At 46.6% G+C, this 20,720-nt stretch overlaps 1 protein-coding gene, 30 non-coding genes and 1 pseudogene across 31 annotated transcripts; all 32 read right to left on the bottom strand.

Annotated features, from left to right (window-relative positions):
• Nucleotides 1-5,499: 5,499 nt before the first annotated feature.
• Nucleotides 5,500-7,810, bottom strand: LOC116371190 (piggyBac transposable element-derived protein 4-like). Its single transcript, XM_031820077.1, has 2 exons — nucleotides 6,874-7,810; nucleotides 5,500-6,518 (listed from the first exon to the last, which is right to left on the bottom strand). The coding sequence occupies exons 1-2, from the start codon at nucleotides 7,808-7,810 to the stop codon at nucleotides 5,500-5,502; spliced, it is 1,956 nt and encodes a 651-aa protein (XP_031675937.1).
• A 1,595-nt stretch (nucleotides 7,811-9,405) lies between these two features.
• On the bottom strand, nucleotides 9,406-9,524 carry LOC116371220 (uncharacterized; annotated as a pseudogene).
• Nucleotides 9,525-9,766: 242 nt separating this feature from the next.
• Nucleotides 9,767-9,885, bottom strand: LOC116371219 (5S ribosomal RNA). The gene has a single exon (XR_004208901.1). It is a non-coding gene; the product is annotated as a 5S ribosomal RNA (ribosomal RNA).
• A 242-nt stretch (nucleotides 9,886-10,127) lies between these two features.
• LOC116371218 (5S ribosomal RNA) lies at nucleotides 10,128-10,246 on the bottom strand. Its single transcript, XR_004208900.1, has one exon. It is a non-coding gene; the product is annotated as a 5S ribosomal RNA (ribosomal RNA).
• Nucleotides 10,247-10,488: 242 nt separating this feature from the next.
• LOC116371217 (5S ribosomal RNA) lies at nucleotides 10,489-10,607 on the bottom strand. The gene has a single exon (XR_004208899.1). It is a non-coding gene; the product is annotated as a 5S ribosomal RNA (ribosomal RNA).
• A 242-nt stretch (nucleotides 10,608-10,849) lies between these two features.
• Nucleotides 10,850-10,968, bottom strand: LOC116371215 (5S ribosomal RNA). The gene has a single exon (XR_004208898.1). It is a non-coding gene; the product is annotated as a 5S ribosomal RNA (ribosomal RNA).
• A 242-nt stretch (nucleotides 10,969-11,210) lies between these two features.
• Nucleotides 11,211-11,329, bottom strand: LOC116371214 (5S ribosomal RNA). Its single transcript, XR_004208897.1, has one exon. It is a non-coding gene; the product is annotated as a 5S ribosomal RNA (ribosomal RNA).
• Nucleotides 11,330-11,571: 242 nt separating this feature from the next.
• On the bottom strand, nucleotides 11,572-11,690 carry LOC116371212 (5S ribosomal RNA). The gene has a single exon (XR_004208895.1). It is a non-coding gene; the product is annotated as a 5S ribosomal RNA (ribosomal RNA).
• Nucleotides 11,691-11,932: 242 nt separating this feature from the next.
• On the bottom strand, nucleotides 11,933-12,051 carry LOC116371211 (5S ribosomal RNA). The gene has a single exon (XR_004208894.1). It is a non-coding gene; the product is annotated as a 5S ribosomal RNA (ribosomal RNA).
• A 242-nt stretch (nucleotides 12,052-12,293) lies between these two features.
• LOC116371210 (5S ribosomal RNA) lies at nucleotides 12,294-12,412 on the bottom strand. Its single transcript, XR_004208893.1, has one exon. It is a non-coding gene; the product is annotated as a 5S ribosomal RNA (ribosomal RNA).
• Nucleotides 12,413-12,654: 242 nt separating this feature from the next.
• Nucleotides 12,655-12,773, bottom strand: LOC116371209 (5S ribosomal RNA). The gene has a single exon (XR_004208892.1). It is a non-coding gene; the product is annotated as a 5S ribosomal RNA (ribosomal RNA).
• Nucleotides 12,774-13,015: 242 nt separating this feature from the next.
• LOC116371208 (5S ribosomal RNA) lies at nucleotides 13,016-13,134 on the bottom strand. Its single transcript, XR_004208891.1, has one exon. It is a non-coding gene; the product is annotated as a 5S ribosomal RNA (ribosomal RNA).
• Nucleotides 13,135-13,376: 242 nt separating this feature from the next.
• On the bottom strand, nucleotides 13,377-13,495 carry LOC116371207 (5S ribosomal RNA). Its single transcript, XR_004208890.1, has one exon. It is a non-coding gene; the product is annotated as a 5S ribosomal RNA (ribosomal RNA).
• Nucleotides 13,496-13,737: 242 nt separating this feature from the next.
• Nucleotides 13,738-13,856, bottom strand: LOC116371206 (5S ribosomal RNA). The gene has a single exon (XR_004208889.1). It is a non-coding gene; the product is annotated as a 5S ribosomal RNA (ribosomal RNA).
• A 242-nt stretch (nucleotides 13,857-14,098) lies between these two features.
• LOC116371205 (5S ribosomal RNA) lies at nucleotides 14,099-14,217 on the bottom strand. The gene has a single exon (XR_004208888.1). It is a non-coding gene; the product is annotated as a 5S ribosomal RNA (ribosomal RNA).
• A 242-nt stretch (nucleotides 14,218-14,459) lies between these two features.
• On the bottom strand, nucleotides 14,460-14,578 carry LOC116371204 (5S ribosomal RNA). Its single transcript, XR_004208887.1, has one exon. It is a non-coding gene; the product is annotated as a 5S ribosomal RNA (ribosomal RNA).
• Nucleotides 14,579-14,820: 242 nt separating this feature from the next.
• LOC116371203 (5S ribosomal RNA) lies at nucleotides 14,821-14,939 on the bottom strand. The gene has a single exon (XR_004208886.1). It is a non-coding gene; the product is annotated as a 5S ribosomal RNA (ribosomal RNA).
• Nucleotides 14,940-15,181: 242 nt separating this feature from the next.
• On the bottom strand, nucleotides 15,182-15,300 carry LOC116371201 (5S ribosomal RNA). The gene has a single exon (XR_004208884.1). It is a non-coding gene; the product is annotated as a 5S ribosomal RNA (ribosomal RNA).
• A 242-nt stretch (nucleotides 15,301-15,542) lies between these two features.
• Nucleotides 15,543-15,661, bottom strand: LOC116371200 (5S ribosomal RNA). The gene has a single exon (XR_004208883.1). It is a non-coding gene; the product is annotated as a 5S ribosomal RNA (ribosomal RNA).
• Nucleotides 15,662-15,903: 242 nt separating this feature from the next.
• LOC116371199 (5S ribosomal RNA) lies at nucleotides 15,904-16,022 on the bottom strand. Its single transcript, XR_004208882.1, has one exon. It is a non-coding gene; the product is annotated as a 5S ribosomal RNA (ribosomal RNA).
• Nucleotides 16,023-16,264: 242 nt separating this feature from the next.
• Nucleotides 16,265-16,383, bottom strand: LOC116371198 (5S ribosomal RNA). The gene has a single exon (XR_004208881.1). It is a non-coding gene; the product is annotated as a 5S ribosomal RNA (ribosomal RNA).
• Nucleotides 16,384-16,625: 242 nt separating this feature from the next.
• On the bottom strand, nucleotides 16,626-16,744 carry LOC116371197 (5S ribosomal RNA). The gene has a single exon (XR_004208880.1). It is a non-coding gene; the product is annotated as a 5S ribosomal RNA (ribosomal RNA).
• Nucleotides 16,745-16,986: 242 nt separating this feature from the next.
• LOC116371196 (5S ribosomal RNA) lies at nucleotides 16,987-17,105 on the bottom strand. The gene has a single exon (XR_004208879.1). It is a non-coding gene; the product is annotated as a 5S ribosomal RNA (ribosomal RNA).
• A 242-nt stretch (nucleotides 17,106-17,347) lies between these two features.
• LOC116371195 (5S ribosomal RNA) lies at nucleotides 17,348-17,466 on the bottom strand. Its single transcript, XR_004208878.1, has one exon. It is a non-coding gene; the product is annotated as a 5S ribosomal RNA (ribosomal RNA).
• A 242-nt stretch (nucleotides 17,467-17,708) lies between these two features.
• On the bottom strand, nucleotides 17,709-17,827 carry LOC116371194 (5S ribosomal RNA). The gene has a single exon (XR_004208877.1). It is a non-coding gene; the product is annotated as a 5S ribosomal RNA (ribosomal RNA).
• A 242-nt stretch (nucleotides 17,828-18,069) lies between these two features.
• Nucleotides 18,070-18,188, bottom strand: LOC116371193 (5S ribosomal RNA). The gene has a single exon (XR_004208876.1). It is a non-coding gene; the product is annotated as a 5S ribosomal RNA (ribosomal RNA).
• Nucleotides 18,189-18,430: 242 nt separating this feature from the next.
• On the bottom strand, nucleotides 18,431-18,549 carry LOC116371192 (5S ribosomal RNA). The gene has a single exon (XR_004208875.1). It is a non-coding gene; the product is annotated as a 5S ribosomal RNA (ribosomal RNA).
• A 242-nt stretch (nucleotides 18,550-18,791) lies between these two features.
• Nucleotides 18,792-18,910, bottom strand: LOC116371222 (5S ribosomal RNA). The gene has a single exon (XR_004208904.1). It is a non-coding gene; the product is annotated as a 5S ribosomal RNA (ribosomal RNA).
• A 242-nt stretch (nucleotides 18,911-19,152) lies between these two features.
• LOC116371221 (5S ribosomal RNA) lies at nucleotides 19,153-19,271 on the bottom strand. Its single transcript, XR_004208902.1, has one exon. It is a non-coding gene; the product is annotated as a 5S ribosomal RNA (ribosomal RNA).
• Nucleotides 19,272-19,513: 242 nt separating this feature from the next.
• LOC116371213 (5S ribosomal RNA) lies at nucleotides 19,514-19,632 on the bottom strand. The gene has a single exon (XR_004208896.1). It is a non-coding gene; the product is annotated as a 5S ribosomal RNA (ribosomal RNA).
• A 242-nt stretch (nucleotides 19,633-19,874) lies between these two features.
• On the bottom strand, nucleotides 19,875-19,993 carry LOC116371202 (5S ribosomal RNA). The gene has a single exon (XR_004208885.1). It is a non-coding gene; the product is annotated as a 5S ribosomal RNA (ribosomal RNA).
• A 242-nt stretch (nucleotides 19,994-20,235) lies between these two features.
• Nucleotides 20,236-20,354, bottom strand: LOC116371191 (5S ribosomal RNA). The gene has a single exon (XR_004208874.1). It is a non-coding gene; the product is annotated as a 5S ribosomal RNA (ribosomal RNA).
• Nucleotides 20,355-20,720: the final 366 nt, after the last annotated feature.

Below are 20,720 nucleotides of genomic sequence, written 5' to 3'. Positions count from 1 at the left end.
GCAATCATGTCTTCTAAATTTTGCTGGTTGACTGTATTCCCACTGTAGGAAGTCGGTGCATTTGTAACGGCCTCCAGTGACATATATGGCGAATGAGATAATGCCATAATCCCCTGTTTTCATCATACATGAACACACTCCTCCGGCCTCCGCTCCACGGTAGTCCGCTATGGCAAAAGCTCCCACCTTCACCTCGGGTCTATTGAGGAAGATATCATTTGTACCTCAGATACGGAACCCCACCAGTGGTCACCCAGTGACTCTACAAATGAAAGCCATGATCTGTCCAATAGAGGCCAGTTTCCATAGGTCACTTCCATCCCAGTCATTTCGAATACACACTTGATATTTCTTCCCCAGTGCTGAGACAGGCAAACTGTTTTGAGATCCTAAGAACAGACCTTGCTATTTAACTGCCTCCCTGTAATACTCGGTTGGGTAAACACAGAGAGGTGGACGAGTGCCCAGGTTGGACGAGTGCCCAGAAAAGGTTGGATGAGTGCCCAGGGCTGGATAAACAAGTAGAGACGTTGCCCAGGTGACGGGAAGATTAACAGACTGAATGTCAGAGAAAGTTAGCCTGTGTGTATACAACAGCCACCTTATGATGAGTGGTAGATGAGTTACTAAACACCCTAGGTTGGATTATGGAAAGGGCCTTATGTTTTCTAACTGTTGTTGCTAGAGACCTGGCTAGTTGCTCATCATGATTATGATCACATGCAGCCTTATGAACAGCTTTCACCTCTGTACAACCACACCTAACCCATAACTTAACCCACTCATGAAAAGGTGTTTCACTGTGACACCTACTGCAACTGTCGCATTTACCAGCTAATCATGGAACTATATCTCCTTACCTCAGGCAATTGTGCATTTCCGACCTCTGATCATGTCAGAGGAGAGTGGTATAGAAACTGACAATAGCGAGCTGAGCCCGGTAAGATACACACATGTTATATCATACTCTATAGCCACCTCTTTCATAGACCATGCTAATCATAGGCATTTAGCGTGTACTGATTCTAACACTCATCTCTGTTCCACAGGTATCTACCATAATCCTGAACCGTTCTGTAGGTACTCGGTTTGATGTCCTTTCATTCACTGTTGTAAAGTATACCATGTATAAGTGATACATTTCCCATGTCTTTTATACACATTCAGGAGAATGATTACATACTATCGTCTGACGATGAGGGACCTAGGAACCTTGTCTTGGATCAAGCTCCTCCACTGTTGCCCCGAGAAGTCGTCAACCAGCCTCAACCTCACCTAGCATTACCTCCTCTTCCCCAGTTGAACAATGCAGAAGATGAAATGGTAGATATGGTAGTGTATACTGTGATGACACTTTTGCTTGTGTCTATGACTTGTTGGTAATGTGGTCATGTCTCTTTTGCTCAAGTATATGGCCGATGATGAGGATGGAGCTGATGAGGATGGAGCTGATGAGGATGGAGCTGATGAGGATGGAGCTGATGAGGATGGAGATGATGAGGATGGAGATGACTAGGTTGCAATGTGTTGAGACCTAACTACACTGAACCCATTTTATTCATTTTTGAGCTGCCACTATGTCCTACTTTTGGTATGGATGTATGTAAATGTTATGTACTCTGTAAATAAATGCGACCTGGTATTCATGCTCAGGATAGTATTGTCTTTATTCACAGAAATATATGGACATTGAATAATACACCACAAGCACTTTGTAATGGCACATTTACCAAGCTACATGACAGTGATTACATGTGCTCTCCACCTATATCTTTCCTACTCTAGACAGTGTGTCTGGCATCTGTGACACCTGGGTGACGTTCCAGGCCTTCATCCCCAAAGATGTGGTTCTTTGGTCGGGCTACAAAGGTTGCATCTTCAAGGCAGCAGATGCGGGAAAGAATAGATGTGATATCTGGAAAGCGTGCACCTGTCCCAATCGTAAACCCCAAGTTATCAAACGTCACCTTGAATCTCTTTCCCTTGGCAGTTACAATATCAAACAGGTATCCCAAACTGTCCTCATTCATATAATGGATTGCGGCAGCTGGGTTGGTGTGTATGTTTGTCCTCATTCGTAGAAGCTCTATCACTTTACCATGTGGTGGGGACATTTCCAAACTGAGGAAGGCAGTTCCCCACCATGAGCCTTTTATCAGCTCTACAATAAAACACAGCTCGTCCACTATTTGTGTCATAGCAAAGCATTTGGGGTTATGAGCCATCCACCTGGGTCTACGTAGCAAGTGTCCTTCGCCCAGTTTACGCACCAGAACTTTCATAATGTCAATAGGAGTTGAAAATAGACCTTGTACCATATCGGTACAGATGTACCTGCCTCGACTAATAACAACAGTAAAGGTCCTGACTGAATCCTGTGTCTTCACCATAATCGAACACACTCCTCCTTGCATGCCACCAAAGTGTGCTGCGACGACAATGTCCCCTTTGCGACTGTTAGCTGTATCCATGAATGTGACAATCTGCTCTTCAGAGACTGATCCCCACCAGCGCTCCCCCAGCCATTCTAGGAAGGAATGCCATGATTTGTTCAGTATAGACCAACTAAGCATGCTTTCCATCGAATGTTGCTTTCTCAAATCTTCCACAGCTGGAAGCGAGTCGTGACCATCTTCACAGCAAACCTGTACCTCGCCACCCTCTTCGTTGTAGCCTTCATTGCTGTCCACCACCTCGTCATCGTCAACCTCTTCATCGTACACGTCTTCACCGTCCACCACCTCGTCATCGTAAACCTCTTCATCGTACACGTCGTCACAGTCCACCAACTCGTCATCATCCACTTCTTCACATTCCATGACAGCGCCGGTGTCAACCTCTTCACCACAGACCTCTTCACAGTAGACCACCTCTTCGTCGTCAACCTGTTCACAGTAGAGATGTTCACTGTCGACGTCTTGGATGTGGACCTCGTAGTTTGAGTCCTCGGAATCGTAAATGTCGTAGTCCACAAGACTATCGGTTGAACGATAATGGGGACTAGTTTCAGCCTCCTCGTCTCTGGTATCCTCCATGTCAGCACCGGGAGTATTTCGGATATGTGTATAGTCCTCTTGACAATAGTCCTGATAATCATCACACATCCAATCCTCGTAGTCACTTGACATGGCCGCTCCCGAACTGCTTTCGGAATCAGATGATTTGGAGCCTGAGGACCTAACTGCTTGTGGTATATGGCTGTTCCCAATCTCATAACCCTGGCAGTAACCGTAACAAGAGTGAGTCTGAGGCCTCTTGACACAAACAACTGTCTCATAATGGTTCTGACTATTCTCCAAATATATACCCTGCCTAGAGACCTGTAAACCGTTAGATCTGTATTCAATCCAACGGTTGGTATAGTATGTATATATGCTCACACCCAACATGTCTGCTGCAGCTTGAATCTCCACTTCGGTCGCCCAACTACCTAGACAGTCCATTTTAGAATTCGTAATGTACTCTGACACTGAACGGTAACACACTCTCAGGATGGTCCTATACGTATGTTGTTTGCTCTGTAGCTGCTGCACCACAGCATTTCGAATTGGCTCATGGTACTCCTCTGTACCGCATAGTGCTTCACTGACCGCTCTGAAGAAACAATTTCCGTCACCTTTTATTTTCACATTCTTACACGGAGCACCTAACACACCAGACGCAGTATGACTGAGAGACCTCTTCTTGCACTGCACCTTCAGCCTAGTGCACAGCAACTGGGCATCTTCAACTGTAACAGGGTTGAACTGCAGCTCTCTGCATGTGCTGCCACTAACAAAGTCAATGTCTGAGTCGTCGCTACTGTCATTGTCATTTGCTGTATTACAATATCTGAGTGTATAGCAAGACTCTGATTTCCCATGTGCCATTATACACTCTTTTCTGCTTCTTGAGAGACATCCGTATAGTCATTAATATATCGCTTTGGCCCCTATTGTCAGAGACCCACAGCTCTGCAGACTGAGTCATGATAGGGCGGGCCTAAGGAAAGCGTCATAAATTACACAGAGCTTGACAGAAGCCACAGGAGCCCATAAGGCTTCCAGGCTTGCTCACTGTGAGGGCTTGGGTAGCCATGTTATAGTTTATAATGCTGTTGAATGCAAGTAAAAATAAAGTATGCTCAGACAAGCAACTGTCAAGTGTAACCACTGTACTTTATTGACAAAAGAGGTCCACATCACCATAGTACCAAATTAATACAATATACCATTTCAACTGATAATTACATCTCCCCCATACTTTCTCGGAGCAGTGTCAGATTCAGTGAGACCGAAGCCGGGTCCATCATCCTCACACCTTCAGTCTTCAGTACACTGAGACCCAGGGAATGTAGTCTGGCACCAGTGTTCACGTTGTATCCGGTACAGTCCACAGGACAGGCTGCGTAGTAAGGCCGATCTACCACGGCTGTTCCGGGCCCATCCATGTCTCTTCCAGATGCACAGTTCAACAAGATCTGTACACCTGCCTTGTATTGTGATCCGCTAGGCATTAGAGAGTGAATAGACGTTGTCTTCCAGTTAAACACCACAGAGAACACTGAGACGTCAGGCTTTCCTTTTCCGTAGTAGTGCACTAGAGTGATAGGCAGACATTTACCATCAAGTTTATACACTTGGTATTGTTTCATCAATGTCACTCGGTAAGTAACGTTCCAGATGTCAAATTGCCTACAAATGTTCCTGTAGCAATAACCTTTCTCTACCCCAATGAGGTCAGGCATAGAGTGGTCATCCGAACCACCTTGGATAGAGCGGGCCACTCTAGATCTCCCTTGTAATCCGGGTCTGTCAAACTCAGGGCCTCCGTTCACAAAGTCAGGGCCTCCGTTCACAACCCCATTTTCTCCGTCAAACTCAGGTCCCCCATCCATACCACGATATTCTCCGTCAAGGTCAAGTCCCCCATCCACACCCAGGTACTCTTCTTCAAGCACAGGTCCATCACTGATTGCACTGTGCTTTTCGTACAGATGCACACATAGAGACAAGTGGATTGTTGCAACGAAGATGAACAGGTTACCCATAATAGTCGTACTTGTTATAGCTTCCCCAGTGTTGATAAATGTAAACTCTTGTAACAACCCAAACGGACTTATAAGTACTTCCCTGTATTAGTACGTTGGCTAGAACATCAACTGTTGGATAACTGATACGTGGTTTGCTACACTACTGATAGCTGGATCTATTGTCACAGCCTCCAAATTCCACGGACAGGATACAACATCAAGTTTTGGATAACTGAGAGGTTGTGGTTGACACTCACAGATTCAACATTCCGGGCAAGGGCCCTGTGTGCGAAGTGGCAGGCTGTCCCCCCGTACTGCCCTTGGGCCCCTTGTGAGTTTGGGTATTGATTCTAAAAACGCCCCCCCTACTACTACACTACCTTCCCTTGTTTGTGGATATTGTGGCTTTTGGGTATGGTTGTTGTTACATAATAATTATCCCTCCCGTTGTCCTCCTATTATGCCTAGCACACAGTGTCCCCCCCGGGTCACCCTGTCCCGTCTTGGCTAAAGGCCCAGTGGGCACAAGTTTGACAGTATGCGTGTGAACAGCCTTTGCAGATGTATTTGTTACACCTGCAGCACGCGGTGTAGGTCTTGGCGTCCTTCTTGGGTGGGCAGAGCTGACACCTCTTCCTCTTACTCGCCACCGGCGGGGCGGCTGGGGCGGCGGCGGCCGGGCCAGCGGCTTGCTCCCGGGCTGGCGGACGAGCCTCGGCGGTGGCACTCTGTAGGACTTTGACAAGTGCGGACGCGGCTTGGGTGCGGGGGAGCCGCTGCCTTCTTTGTATCAAGGGCTTCACGAGTGCCTTTCCGAGCTGCTCCAGGAACACCCTCCTCTTGTTCCGCTTCCCAGGCATCCAGTCGGGCTTGATCTCTCGCCATATGACAAAGGCGTTGTAGGAGGACACGTCGAGGATGTTGTGGAAGATGACCAGGGGCCAGCGGGCGGTCATCCGTCTGCAGCTGTAGGTCCCGACCACCTTGTCTAGGTTGTCCACGCCGCCCTTGTTGCAGTTGTAGTCTAGGATGAGGGCCGGCTTCCGGTCGCGGCGATCGCTAACGTCGGGCTCCGCGTGCAGCGTGCTCAGAAGTAGCACGTTCTTATTTCTCTTTGCCAGGTAGGACACTAGAGTGGCGGTGGGCGTGAAGGCGAACCTGGAGGACAGGACCTGTCTGCCCTTTGACTGGAGCAGCGCGGGCGGGAGCTCGGCCTTGTTCTTTCTCACCGTGCCCACCATGGTGAGGTTCCTCTCGAGGAGCCGCTGGCCCAGTTCGTAGGAGGTGAAGAAATTGTCACACGTGACGTTGTGACCGGCCGGCAGTCCCTCGGTCAGATCGAGGACGACGCGGGCGCCCTGGTTCTTCTCGGGGCCTCCGCCGGCCGCCTTGCCGGTGTAGACTTGCATCTTCCAAGCGTAGCTGGACTTGGCGTCGCAGGCCACCCACGACTTGATGCCGTATTTGGCCGGCTTGCTGGGAATGTACTGCCGGAAAGGACAGCGTCCTTTCGGTGGTGAGAAGGGAGGGGAGAGGAGATTAGCAGCGTCATCGTTAAAGCGGGGACACTGCGTTTATGTTACACAAATCAAATCAAATCAAATTTATTTATATAGCCCTTCGTACATCAGCTGATATCTCAAAAGTGCTGTACAGAAACCCAGCCTAAAACCCCAAACAGCAAGCGATGTAGGTGTAGAAGCACGGAGCCGCCGCCGCCGCCGCCGCCGCCGCCGCCGCCGCTTACTACTGCCCATTGCTACTACTGCGGATTGCTACTACTGCCAAATTGCTACTACTGCCCACGCTACTAGTGCTACCTCTCTATGCTACACGCACATACACAGATACATAGACGGTACCTCTGAACGGGACCAGTTGTTCGTCCACCGTCAGGTCGGGCCCCGGGTTGTAGAGGGCCGGCAGCCGCTCCTCCCACAGGTCCCATACCTCTCTTATGGCCGCCAGTCTGTCGGTGGCGAGTCTGGCGGGTCTCGACTGGCGGTCGTCGAATCGCAGCAGCCTCGAGTACTTGTGAAACACCTTGAGCGGCATGGTGGCGCGGAACACGGTCCTGCCGCTCTCGGCGTCCCACAGGCTGGCCGCGGCCTCGCCTCGGGACCTGTAGACGCCGGCTAGGATCAGCAGCCCTACGTAGGCGCGCAGGTCGGTGGAGTCCATGGGTCGCCAGCCGTCGCCGTATTTTCTCACCCCCTGCAGATTTGTCATGTCCACAATGATCCTTTCTATCGCCGGTGTGACAAACAGCCGGAAGGCGGACTCGATGTCGAGCGCTCGCGACGCGGCGTAGGCCGTGGGGCCCGGCGTCACGATGGAGCCGGGGCGGCGGATGGCGCGGGGCCGGTCCGGGCCGCGATAGGCCACGGAGGACCATTTGATTTTGCCGTTCTTTGACAGCAACGTCTCCCTTTGGGCTCGGGCGGCTGCCGCCGCGTCCTCTCTGTCTCGCTCTGGCTCTCTGGCTGTGTCTCGCTCTCGGGCAGCGGCCGTGTCTCCCTCTCGTTCTCCCTCTCGCTCTTCCTCCGAAGAGGAGCACGACCGTGAGGCCGAGTCGTCGTCGTCGTCGTCGTCGTCGTCCGCATCACGCTCGGGGTTGTATTCCTCACCGTCTTCATCTTCCGAAACGTCCTCCTCTTCGGATTCCATGTAGTCTTCCTCGTCTTCTTGGTCGACACTGGAGGATATCTGTTCCAGGACCTGAGCCGCGCTCAAACAAGGACTGCGAGGCGTCGTAGGCGGAGGGCTCGCGCTCGGCGGGGTCGTATTCCTCCTCATCATCGTCCTCATCATAGTCCTCATCTTCTTCTGCTTCTTCTTCTTCTTCTTCTTCCTTCTTCTTCTTCTCCTTCTTCTTCCTGACAATATTAGTAGCCTCTGTACGGCCGGCTTACAGTCGTAGGCGGAGGGCTCACGCTCGGCGGGGTCGTATTCCTCCTCGTCGTTGTCCTCGTCTTCTTCTTCTTCCTTCTTCTTCCTTCTTCTTCTTCCTGACAATATTAGTAGCCTCTCTACGGCGGCCTTACAGTGGCCACGTGAATAGGACGAGGCACGCGAACGGACGAGGCACGCGAGCGGTCGGCCCTGTCTGCTCCTTCGGACCCTTCGGCCCGTCCGGTACGCTTGGCAGGCCTCCCCGTGTGATTGCAACGAGGTCTTGCACTGAGTTCTTGTGGACAAGTGGTGCCAGGGTCACTCTGACCCGGCCCAGACACAGGGGAACAACTTGTAACACAGGGCCAGGGTTACTCTGACCCAGACCAGACAGTGGTAGGAGGGTTACAACATAAACCTTGCTAACGCTGCCGGGGTCACTCTGACCCACACAGACAGGGGGGGAATCAACTCGTAACGCTGGCCGGGGTCACTATGACCCGGCCCAGACAGGGGTAGGAGGCTTACGACATACACCTTGATAAGGCTGCCGGGGTCACTCTGACCCACACAGACAGGGGGGGGGGGGGGGGAATCAACTCGTAACGCTGGCCGGGGTCACTATGACCCGGACCAGACAGGGGTAGGGTATTGTAACAACAACCATACCCAAAAGGCACAATTTCCACAACCAAAGGAAGACAGTGTAGCAGGGGGGCGTTTTTAGAATCAATACCCAAACTCACACGGGGCCCAAGGGCAGTACGGGGGGGAGGAGCACACGTTTCGCACACAGGGCCCTTGCCCGGAATGTGGCGGGTGTCAATTCTGGGGCAGGACCTTTGACTAGTGTCCACCAGATGGTAGTGTTGGGTCACTATGACCCAGACCAGACAGTGGTAGGAGGGTTACGACATACACCTTGATAAGGCTGCCAGGGTCACACTGACCCACACAGACACGGGGAATCAACTCGTAACTTTGCCCGGGGTCACTCTGACGTCACTATGATCCCGCCCACACAGGGGGGGAGGGTTACAACATACACCTTGCTGTTTGACTAGTATCCACCAGGTGGTAGTGTTGGGTCACTATGACCCGGACCAGACAGGGGTAGGAGGGTTACAACATACACCTTGCTAAGGCTGCCAGGGTCTCTCTGACCCACACAGACACGGGTGATCAACTCGTAACCCTGCCCGGGGTCACTCTGACCCACACAGACACGGGGGATCAACTCGTAACCCTGCCCGGGGTCACTCTGACCCGCCGAGACAACAGGAGGGTTAAGTGAAAGTGAGTCTGATTAACAGCTGTTGCATTTTCACCATTTAGATAAGCATCTTTGTGTCACTCAAAAAGTGGAAGAAATTGCATATACTGTAGAAATAATTTGTAGCACAGATTGTTGGATGAAATACAAACTAACCTTGCTTAGTTATTTCAAAGCAAGGGCACATATTTCAGCCTTGTGGGAAAAAACGGACAAAGAGTTGACAAAAAGCTTACAGCACCTGGTATTCCCAGGCGGTCTCCCATCCAAGTACTAACCAGGACAGACCCTGCTTAGCTTCCGAGATCAGACGAGATCAGGCGTACTCAGGCTGGTGTGGTCGTAAGCGAGAAACTATCTCTTGGTGCACTATGTTAAGTGAAAGTGAGTCTGATTAACAGCTGTTGCATTTTCACCATTTAGATAAGCATCTTTGTGTCACTCAAAAAGTGGAAGAAATTGCATATACTGTAGAAATAATTTGTAGCACAGATTGTTGGATGAAATACAAACTAACCTTGCTTACTTATTTCAAAGCAAGGGCACATATTTCAGCCTTGTGGGAAAAAACGGACAAAGAGTTGACAAAAAGCTTACAGCACCTGGTATTCCCAGGCGGTCTCCCATCCAAGTACTAACCAGGCCCGACCCTGCTTAGCTTCCGAGATCAGACGAGATCAGGCGTACTCAGGCCGGTGTGGTCGTAAGCGAGAAACTATCTCTTGGTGCACTATGTTAAGTGAAAGTGAGTCTGATTAACAGCTGTTGCATTTTCACCATTTAGATAAGCATCTTTGTGTCACTCAAAAAGTGGAAGAAATTGCATATACTGTAGCCATAATTTGTAGGACAGATTGTTGGATGAAATACAAACTAACCTTGCTTAGTTATTTCAAAGCAAGGGCACATATTTAAGCCTTGTGGGAAAAAACGGACAAAGAGTTGACAAAAAGCTTACAGCACCTGGTATTCCCAGGCGGTCTCCCATCCAAGTACTAACCAGGCCCGACCCTGCTTAGCTTCCGAGATCAGACGAGATCAGGCGTACTCAGGCCGGTGTGGTCGTAAGCGAGAAACTATCTCTTGGTGCACTATGTTAAGTGAAAGTGAGTCTGATTAACAGCTGTTGCATTTTCACCATTTAGATAAGCATCTTTGTGTCACTCAAAAAGTGGAAGAAATTGCATATACTGTAGAAATAATTTGTAGCACAGATTGTTGGATGAAATACAAACTAACCTTGCTTACTTATTTCAAAGCAAGGGCACATATTTCAGCCTTGTGGGAAAAAACGGACAAAGAGTTGACAAAAAGCTTACAGCACCTGGTATTCCCAGGCGGTCTCCCATCCAAGTACTAACCAGGCCCGACCCTGCTTAGCTTCCGAGATCAGACGAGATCAGGCGTACTCAGGCCGGTGTGGTCGTAAGCGAGAAACTATCTCTTGGTGCACTATGTTAAGTGAAAGTGAGTCTGATTAACAGCTGTTGCATTTTCACCATTTAGATAAGCATCTTTGTGTCACTCAAAAAGTGGAAGAAATTGCATATACTGTAGAAATAATTTGTAGCACAGATTGTTGGATGAAATACAAACTAACCTTGCTTAGTTATTTCAAAGCAAGGGCACATATTTCAGCCTTGTGGGAAAAAACGGACAAAGAGTTGACAAAAAGCTTACAGCACCTGGTATTCCCAGGCGGTCTCCCATCCAAGTACTAACCAGGCCCGACCCTGCTTAGCTTCCGAGATCAGACGAGATCAGGCGTACTCAGGCCGGTGTGGTCGTAAGCGAGAAACTATCTCTTGGTGCACTATGTTAAGTGAAAGTGAGTCTGATTAACAGCTGTTGCATTTTCACCATTTAGATAAGCATCTTTGTGTCACTCAAAAAGTGGAAGAAATTGCATATACTGTAGAAATAATTTGTAGCACAGATTGTTGGATGAAATACAAACTAACCTTGCTTAGTTATTTCAAAGCAAGGGCACATATTTCAGCCTTGTGGGAAAAAACGGACAAAGAGTTGACAAAAAGCTTACAGCACCTGGTATTCCCAGGCGGTCTCCCATCCAAGTACTAACCAGGCCCGACCCTGCTTAGCTTCCGAGATCAGACGAGATCAGGCGTACTCAGGCCGGTGTGGTCGTAAGCGAGAAACTATCTCTTGGTGCACTATGTTAAGTGAAAGTGAGTCTGATTAACAGCTGTTGCATTTTCACCATTTAGATAAGCATCTTTGTGTCACTCAAAAAGTGGAAGAAATTGCATATACTGTAGAAATAATTTGTAGCACAGATTGTTGGATGAAATACAAACTAACCTTGCTTAGTTATTTCAAAGCAAGGGCACATATTTCAGCCTTGTGGGAAAAAACGGACAAAGAGTTGACAAAAAGCTTACAGCACCTGGTATTCCCAGGCGGTCTCCCATCCAAGTACTAACCAGGCCCGACCCTGCTTAGCTTCCGAGATCAGACGAGATCAGGCGTACTCAGGCCGGTGTGGTCGTAAGCGAGAAACTATCTCTTGGTGCACTATGTTAAGTGAAAGTGAGTCTGATTAACAGCTGTTGCATTTTCACCATTTAGATAAGCATCTTTGTGTCACTCAAAAAGTGGAAGAAATTGCATATACTGTAGCAATAATTTGTAGCACAGATTGTTGGATGAAATACAAACTAACCTTGCTTAGTTATTTCAAAGCAAGGGCACATATTTCAGCCTTGTGGGAAAAAACGGACAAAGAGTTGACAAAAAGCTTACAGCACCTGGTATTCCCAGGCGGTCTCCCATCCAAGTACTAACCAGGCCCGACCCTGCTTAGCTTCCGAGATCAGACGAGATCAGGCGTACTCAGGCCGGTGTGGTCGTAAGCGAGAAACTATCTCTTGGTGCACTATGTTAAGTGAAAGTGAGTCTGATTAACAGCTGTTGCATTTTCACCATTTAGATAAGCATCTTTGTGTCACTCAAAAAGTGGAAGAAATTGCATATACTGTAGCAATAATTTGTAGCACAGATTGTTGGATGAAATACAAACTAACCTTGCTTAGTTATTTCAAAGCAAGGGCACATATTTCAGCCTTGTGGGAAAAAACGGACAAAGAGTTGACAAAAAGCTTACAGCACCTGGTATTCCCAGGCGGTCTCCCATCCAAGTACTAACCAGGCCCGACCCTGCTTAGCTTCCGAGATCAGACGAGATCAGGCGTACTCAGGCCGGTGTGGTCGTAAGCGAGAAACTATCTCTTGGTGCACTATGTTAAGTGAAAGTGAGTCTGATTAACAGCTGTTGCATTTTCACCATTTAGATAAGCATCTTTGTGTCACTCAAAAAGTGGAAGAAATTGCATATACTGTAGCAATAATTTGTAGCACAGATTGTTGGATGAAATACAAACTAACCTTGCTTAGTTATTTCAAAGCAAGGGCACATATTTAAGCCTTGTGGGAAAAAACGGACAAAGAGTTGACAAAAAGCTTACAGCACCTGGTATTCCCAGGCGGTCTCCCATCCAAGTACTAACCAGGCCCGACCCTGCTTAGCTTCCGAGATCAGACGAGATCAGGCGTACTCAGGCCGGTGTGGTCGTAAGCGAGAAACTATCTCTTGGTGCACTATGTTAAGTGAAAGTGAGTCTGATTAACAGCTGTTGCATTTTCACCATTTAGATAAGCATCTTTGTGTCACTCAAAAAGTGGAAGAAATTGCATATACTGTAGAAATAATTTGTAGCACAGATTGTTGGATGAAATACAAACTAACCTTGCTTAGTTATTTCAAAGCAAGGGCACATATTTCAGCCTTGTGGGAAAAAACGGACAAAGAGTTGACAAAAAGCTTACAGCACCTGGTATTCCCAGGCGGTCTCCCATCCAAGTACTAACCAGGCCCGACCCTGCTTAGCTTCCGAGATCAGACGAGATCAGGCGTACTCAGGCCGGTGTGGTCGTAAGCGAGAAACTATCTCTTGGTGCACTATGTTAAGTGAAAGTGAGTCTGATTAACAGCTGTTGCATTTTCACCATTTAGATAAGCATCTTTGTGTCACTCAAAAAGTGGAAGAAATTGCATATACTGTAGCAATAATTTGTAGCACAGATTGTTGGATGAAATACAAACTAACCTTGCTTAGTTATTTCAAAGCAAGGGCACATATTTCAGCCTTGTGGGAAAAAACGGACAAAGAGTTGACAAAAAGCTTACAGCACCTGGTATTCCCAGGCGGTCTCCCATCCAAGTACTAACCAGGCCCGACCCTGCTTAGCTTCCGAGATCAGACGAGATCAGGCGTACTCAGGCCGGTGTGGTCGTAAGCGAGAAACTATCTCTTGGTGCACTATGTTAAGTGAAAGTGAGTCTGATTAACAGCTGTTGCATTTTCACCATTTAGATAAGCATCTTTGTGTCACTCAAAAAGTGGAAGAAATTGCATATACTGTAGAAATAATTTGTAGCACAGATTGTTGGATGAAATACAAACTAACCTTGCTTAGTTATTTCAAAGCAAGGGCACATATTTCAGCCTTGTGGGAAAAAACGGACAAAGAGTTGACAAAAAGCTTACAGCACCTGGTATTCCCAGGCGGTCTCCCATCCAAGTACTAACCAGGCCCGACCCTGCTTAGCTTCCGAGATCAGACGAGATCAGGCGTACTCAGGCCGGTGTGGTCGTAAGCGAGAAACTATCTCTTGGTGCACTATGTTAAGTGAAAGTGAGTCTGATTAACAGCTGTTGCATTTTCACCATTTAGATAAGCATCTTTGTGTCACTCAAAAAGTGGAAGAAATTGCATATACTGTAGAAATAATTTGTAGCACAGATTGTTGGATGAAATACAAACTAACCTTGCTTAGTTATTTCAAAGCAAGGGCACATATTTCAGCCTTGTGGGAAAAAACGGACAAAGAGTTGACAAAAAGCTTACAGCACCTGGTATTCCCAGGCGGTCTCCCATCCAAGTACTAACCAGGCCCGACCCTGCTTAGCTTCCGAGATCAGACGAGATCAGGCGTACTCAGGCCGGTGTGGTCGTAAGCGAGAAACTATCTCTTGGTGCACTATGTTAAGTGAAAGTGAGTCTGATTAACAGCTGTTGCATTTTCACCATTTAGATAAGCATCTTTGTGTCACTCAAAAAGTGGAAGAAATTGCATATACTGTAGCCATAATTTGTAGCACAGATTGTTGGATGAAATACAAACTAACCTTGCTTAGTTATTTCAAAGCAAGGGCACATATTTCAGCCTTGTGGGAAAAAACGGACAAAGAGTTGACAAAAAGCTTACAGCACCTGGTATTCCCAGGCGGTCTCCCATCCAAGTACTAACCAGGCCCGACCCTGCTTAGCTTCCGAGATCAGACGAGATCAGGCGTACTCAGGCCGGTGTGGTCGTAAGCGAGAAACTATCTCTTGGTGCACTATGTTAAGTGAAAGTGAGTCTGATTAACAGCTGTTGCATTTTCACCATTTAGATAAGCATCTTTGTGTCACTCAAAAAGTGGAAGAAATTGCATATACTGTAGAAATAATTTGTAGCACAGATTGTTGGATGAAATACAAACTAACCTTGCTTAGTTATTTCAAAGCAAGGGCACATATTTCAGCCTTGTGGGAAAAAACGGACAAAGAGTTGACAAAAAGCTTACAGCACCTGGTATTCCCAGGCGGTCTCCCATCCAAGTACTAACCAGGCCCGACCCTGCTTAGCTTCCGAGATCAGACGAGATCAGGCGTACTCAGGCCGGTGTGGTCGTAAGCGAGAAACTATCTCTTGGTGCACTATGTTAAGTGAAAGTGAGTCTGATTAACAGCTGTTGCATTTTCACCATTTAGATAAGCATCTTTGTGTCACTCAAAAAGTGGAAGAAATTGCATATACTGTAGCCATAATTTGTAGGACAGATTGTTGGATGAAATACAAACTAACCTTGCTTAGTTATTTCAAAGCAAGGGCACATATTTAAGCCTTGTGGGAAAAAACGGACAAAGAGTTGACAAAAAGCTTACAGCACCTGGTATTCCCAGGCGGTCTCCCATCCAAGTACTAACCAGGCCCGACCCTGCTTAGCTTCCGAGATCAGACGAGATCAGGCGTACTCAGGCCGGTGTGGTCGTAAGCGAGAAACTATCTCTTGGTGCACTATGTTAAGTGAAAGTGAGTCTGATTAACAGCTGTTGCATTTTCACCATTTAGATAAGCATCTTTGTGTCACTCAAAAAGTGGAAGAAATTGCATATACTGTAGCAATAATTTGTAGCACAGATTGTTGGATGAAATACAAACTAACCTTGCTTAGTTATTTCAAAGCAAGGGCACATATTTCAGCCTTGTGGGAAAAAACGGACAAAGAGTTGACAAAAAGCTTACAGCACCTGGTATTCCCAGGCGGTCTCCCATCCAAGTACTAACCAGGCCCGACCCTGCTTAGCTTCCGAGATCAGACGAGATCAGGCGTACTCAGGCCGGTGTGGTCGTAAGCGAGAAACTATCTCTTGGTGCACTATGTTAAGTGAAAGTGAGTCTGATTAACAGCTGTTGCATTTTCACCATTTAGATAAGCATCTTTGTGTCACTCAAAAAGTGGAAGAAATTGCATATACTGTAGAAATAATTTGTAGCACAGATTGTTGGATGAAATACAAACTAACCTTGCTTAGTTATTTCAAAGCAAGGGCACATATTTCAGCCTTGTGGGAAAAAACGGACAAAGAGTTGACAAAAAGCTTACAGCACCTGGTATTCCCAGGCGGTCTCCCATCCAAGTACTAACCAGGCCCGACCCTGCTTAGCTTCCGAGATCAGACGAGATCAGGCGTACTCAGGCCGGTGTGGTCGTAAGCGAGAAACTATCTCTTGGTGCACTATGTTAAGTGAAAGTGAGTCTGATTAACAGCTGTTGCATTTTCACCATTTAGATAAGCATCTTTGTGTCACTCAAAAAGTGGAAGAAATTGCATATACTGTAGCAATAATTTGTAGCACAGATTGTTGGATGAAATACAAACTAACCTTGCTTAGTTATTTCAAAGCAAGGGCACATATTTAAGCCTTGTGGGAAAAAACGGACAAAGAGTTGACAAAAAGCTTACAGCACCTGGTATTCCCAGGCGGTCTCCCATCCAAGTACTAACCAGGCCCGACCCTGCTTAGCTTCCGAGATCAGACGAGATCAGGCGTACTCAGGCCGGTGTGGTCGTAAGCGAGAAACTATCTCTTGGTGCACTATGTTAAGTGAAAGTGAGTCTGATTAACAGCTGTTGCATTTTCACCATTTAGATAAGCATCTTTGTGTCACTCAAAAAGTGGAAGAAATTGCATATACTGTAGCAATAATTTGTAGCACAGATTGTTGGATGAAATACAAACTAACCTTGCTTAGTTATTTCAAAGCAAGGGCACATATTTCAGCCTTGTGGGAAAAAACGGACAAAGAGTTGACAAAAAGCTTACAGCACCTGGTATTCCCAGGCGGTCTCCCATCCAAGTACTAACCAGGCCCGACCCTGCTTAGCTTCCGAGATCAGACGAGATCAGGCGTACTCAGGCCGGTGTGGTCGTAAGCGAGAAACTATCTCTTGGTGCACTATGTTAAGTGAAAGTGAGTCTGATTAACAGCTGTTGCATTTTCACCATTTAGATAAGCATCTTTGTGTCACTCAAAAAGTGGAAGAAATTGCATATACTGTAGCAATAATTTGTAGCACAGATTGTTGGATGAAATACAAACTAACCTTGCTTAGTTATTTCAAAGCAAGGGCACATATTTCAGCCTTGTGGGAAAAAACGGACAAAGAGTTGACAAAAAGCTTACAGCACCTGGTATTCCCAGGCGGTCTCCCATCCAAGTACTAACCAGGCCCGACCCTGCTTAGCTTCCGAGATCAGACGAGATCAGGCGTACTCAGGCCGGTGTGGTCGTAAGCGAGAAACTATCTCTTGGTGCACTATGTTAAGTGAAAGTGAGTCTGATTAACAGCTGTTGCATTTTCACCATTTAGATAAGCATCTTTGTGTCACTCAAAAAGTGGAAGAAATTGCATATACTGTAGCCATAATTTGTAGGACAGATTGTTGGATGAAATACAAACTAACCTTGCTTAGTTATTTCAAAGCAAGGGCACATATTTAAGCCTTGTGGGAAAAAACGGACAAAGAGTTGACAAAAAGCTTACAGCACCTGGTATTCCCAGGCGGTCTCCCATCCAAGTACTAACCAGGCCCGACCCTGCTTAGCTTCCGAGATCAGACGAGATCAGGCGTACTCAGGCCGGTGTGGTCGTAAGCGAGAAACTATCTCTTGGTGCACTATGTTAAGTGAAAGTGAGTCTGATTAACAGCTGTTGCATTTTCACCATTTAGATAAGCATCTTTGTGTCACTCAAAAAGTGGAAGAAATTGCATATACTGTAGCCATAATTTGTAGCACAGATTGTTGGATGAAATACAAACTAACCTTGCTTAGTTATTTCAAAGCAAGGGCACATATTTCAGCCTTGTGGGAAAAAACGGACAAAGAGTTGACAAAAAGCTTACAGCACCTGGTATTCCCAGGCGGTCTCCCATCCAAGTACTAACCAGGCCCGACCCTGCTTAGCTTCCGAGATCAGACGAGATCAGGCGTACTCAGGCCGGTGTGGTCGTAAGCGAGAAACTATCTCTTGGTGCACTATGTTAAGTGAAAGTGAGTCTGATTAACAGCTGTTGCATTTTCACCATTTAGATAAGCATCTTTGTGTCACTCAAAAAGTGGAAGAAATTGCATATACTGTAGCCATAATTTGTAGGACAGATTGTTGGATGAAATACAAACTAACCTTGCTTAGTTATTTCAAAGCAAGGGCACATATTTAAGCCTTGTGGGAAAAAACGGACAAAGAGTTGACAAAAAGCTTACAGCACCTGGTATTCCCAGGCGGTCTCCCATCCAAGTACTAACCAGGCCCGACCCTGCTTAGCTTCCGAGATCAGACGAGATCAGGCGTACTCAGGCCGGTGTGGTCGTAAGCGAGAAACTATCTCTTGGTGCACTATGTTAAGTGAAAGTGAGTCTGATTAACAGCTGTTGCATTTTCACCATTTAGATAAGCATCTTTGTGTCACTCAAAAAGTGGAAGAAATTGCATATACTGTAGCCATAATTTGTAGCACAGATTGTTGGATGAAATACAAACTAACCTTGCTTAGTTATTTCAAAGCAAGGGCACATATTTCAGCCTTGTGGGAAAAAACGGACAAAGAGTTGACAAAAAGCTTACAGCACCTGGTATTCCCAGGCGGTCTCCCATCCAAGTACTAACCAGGCCCGACCCTGCTTAGCTTCCGAGATCAGACGAGATCAGGCGTACTCAGGCCGGTGTGGTCGTAAGCGAGAAACTATCTCTTGGTGCACTATGTTAAGTGAAAGTGAGTCTGATTAACAGCTGTTGCATTTTCACCATTTAGATAAGCATCTTTGTGTCACTCAAAAAGTGGAAGAAATTGCATATACTGTAGAAATAATTTGTAGCACAGATTGTTGGATGAAATACAAACTAACCTTGCTTAGTTATTTCAAAGCAAGGGCACATATTTCAGCCTTGTGGGAAAAAACGGACAAAGAGTTGACAAAAAGCTTACAGCACCTGGTATTCCCAGGCGGTCTCCCATCCAAGTACTAACCAGGCCCGACCCTGCTTAGCTTCCGAGATCAGACGAGATCAGGCGTACTCAGGCCGGTGTGGTCGTAAGCGAGAAACTATCTCTTGGTGCACTATGTTAAGTGAAAGTGAGTCTGATTAACAGCTGTTGCATTTTCACCATTTAGATAAGCATCTTTGTGTCACTCAAAAAGTGGAAGAAATTGCATATACTGTAGAAATAATTTGTAGCACAGATTGTTGGATGAAATACAAACTAACCTTGCTTAGTTATTTCAAAGCAAGGGCACATATTTCAGCCTTGTGGGAAAAAACGGACAAAGAGTTGACAAAAAGCTTACAGCACCTGGTATTCCCAGGCGGTCTCCCATCCAAGTACTAACCAGGCCCGACCCTGCTTAGCTTCCGAGATCAGACGAGATCAGGCGTACTCAGGCCGGTGTGGTCGTAAGCGAGAAACTATCTCTTGGTGCACTATGTTAAGTGAAAGTGAGTCTGATTAACAGCTGTTGCATTTTCACCATTTAGATAAGCATCTTTGTGTCACTCAAAAAGTGGAAGAAATTGCATATACTGTAGAAATAATTTGTAGCACAGATTGTTGGATGAAATACAAACTAACCTTGCTTACTTATTTCAAAGCAAGGGCACATATTTCAGCCTTGTGGGAAAAAACGGACAAAGAGTTGACAAAAAGCTTACAGCACCTGGTATTCCCAGGCGGTCTCCCATCCAAGTACTAACCAGGCCCGACCCTGCTTAGCTTCCGAGATCAGACGAGATCAGGCGTACTCAGGCCGGTGTGGTCGTAAGCGAGAAACTATCTCTTGGTGCACTATGTTAAGTGAAAGTGAGTCTGATTAACAGCTGTTGCATTTTCACCATTTAGATAAGCATCTTTGTGTCACTCAAAAAGTGGAAGAAATTGCATATACTGTAGCCATAATTTGTAGCACAGATTGTTGGATGAAATACAAACTAACCTTGCTTAGTTATTTCAAAGCAAGGGCACATATTTAAGCCTTGTGGGAAAAAACGGACAAAGAGTTGACAAAAAGCTTACAGCACCTGGTATTCCCAGGCGGTCTCCCATCCAAGTACTAACCAGGCCCGACCCTGCTTAGCTTCCGAGATCAGACGAGATCAGGCGTACTCAGGCCGGTGTGGTCGTAAGCGAGAAACTATCTCTTGGTGCACTATGTTAAGTGAAAGTGAGTCTGATTAACAGCTGTTGCATTTTCACCATTTAGATAAGCATCTTTGTGTCACTCAAAAAGTGGAAGAAATTGCATATACTGTAGCAATAATTTGTAGCACAGATTGTTGGATGAAATACAAACTAACCTTGCTTAGTTATTTCAAAGCAAGGGCACATATTTAAGCCTTGTGGGAAAAAACGGACAAAGAGTTGACAAAAAGCTTACAGCACCTGGTATTCCCAGGCGGTCTCCCATCCAAGTACTAACCAGGCCCGACCCTGCTTAGCTTCCGAGATCAGACGAGATCAGGCGTACTCAGGCCGGTGTGGTCGTAAGCGAGAAACTATCTCTTGGTGCACTATGTTAAGTGAAAGTGAGTCTGATTAACAGCTGTTGCATTTTCACCATTTAGATAAGCATCTTTGTGTCACTCAAAAAGTGGAAGAAATTGCATATACTGTAGAAATAATTTGTAGCACAGATTGTTGGATGAAATACAAACTAACCTTGCTTACTTATTTCAAAGCAAGGGCACATATTTCAGCCTTGTGGGAAAAACGGACAAAGAGTTGACAAAAAGCTTACAGCACCTGGTATTCCCAGGCGGTCTCCCATCCAAGTACTAACCAGGGCCCGACCCTGCTTAGCTTCCGAGATTCAGACGACGATCAGGCGTACTCCGGCTTGCCGGTGGGTCGTAAGC

The sequence above is a fragment of the Oncorhynchus kisutch genome, unplaced genomic scaffold (assembly GCF_002021735.2).
Source record: "Oncorhynchus kisutch isolate 150728-3 unplaced genomic scaffold, Okis_V2 scaffold2989, whole genome shotgun sequence".
Lineage (NCBI taxonomy): Eukaryota > Metazoa > Chordata > Actinopteri > Salmoniformes > Salmonidae > Oncorhynchus > Oncorhynchus kisutch.
Note: the sequence above shows the minus strand (reverse complement) of the source record. Positions and strands in the feature narration are given on the sequence as shown.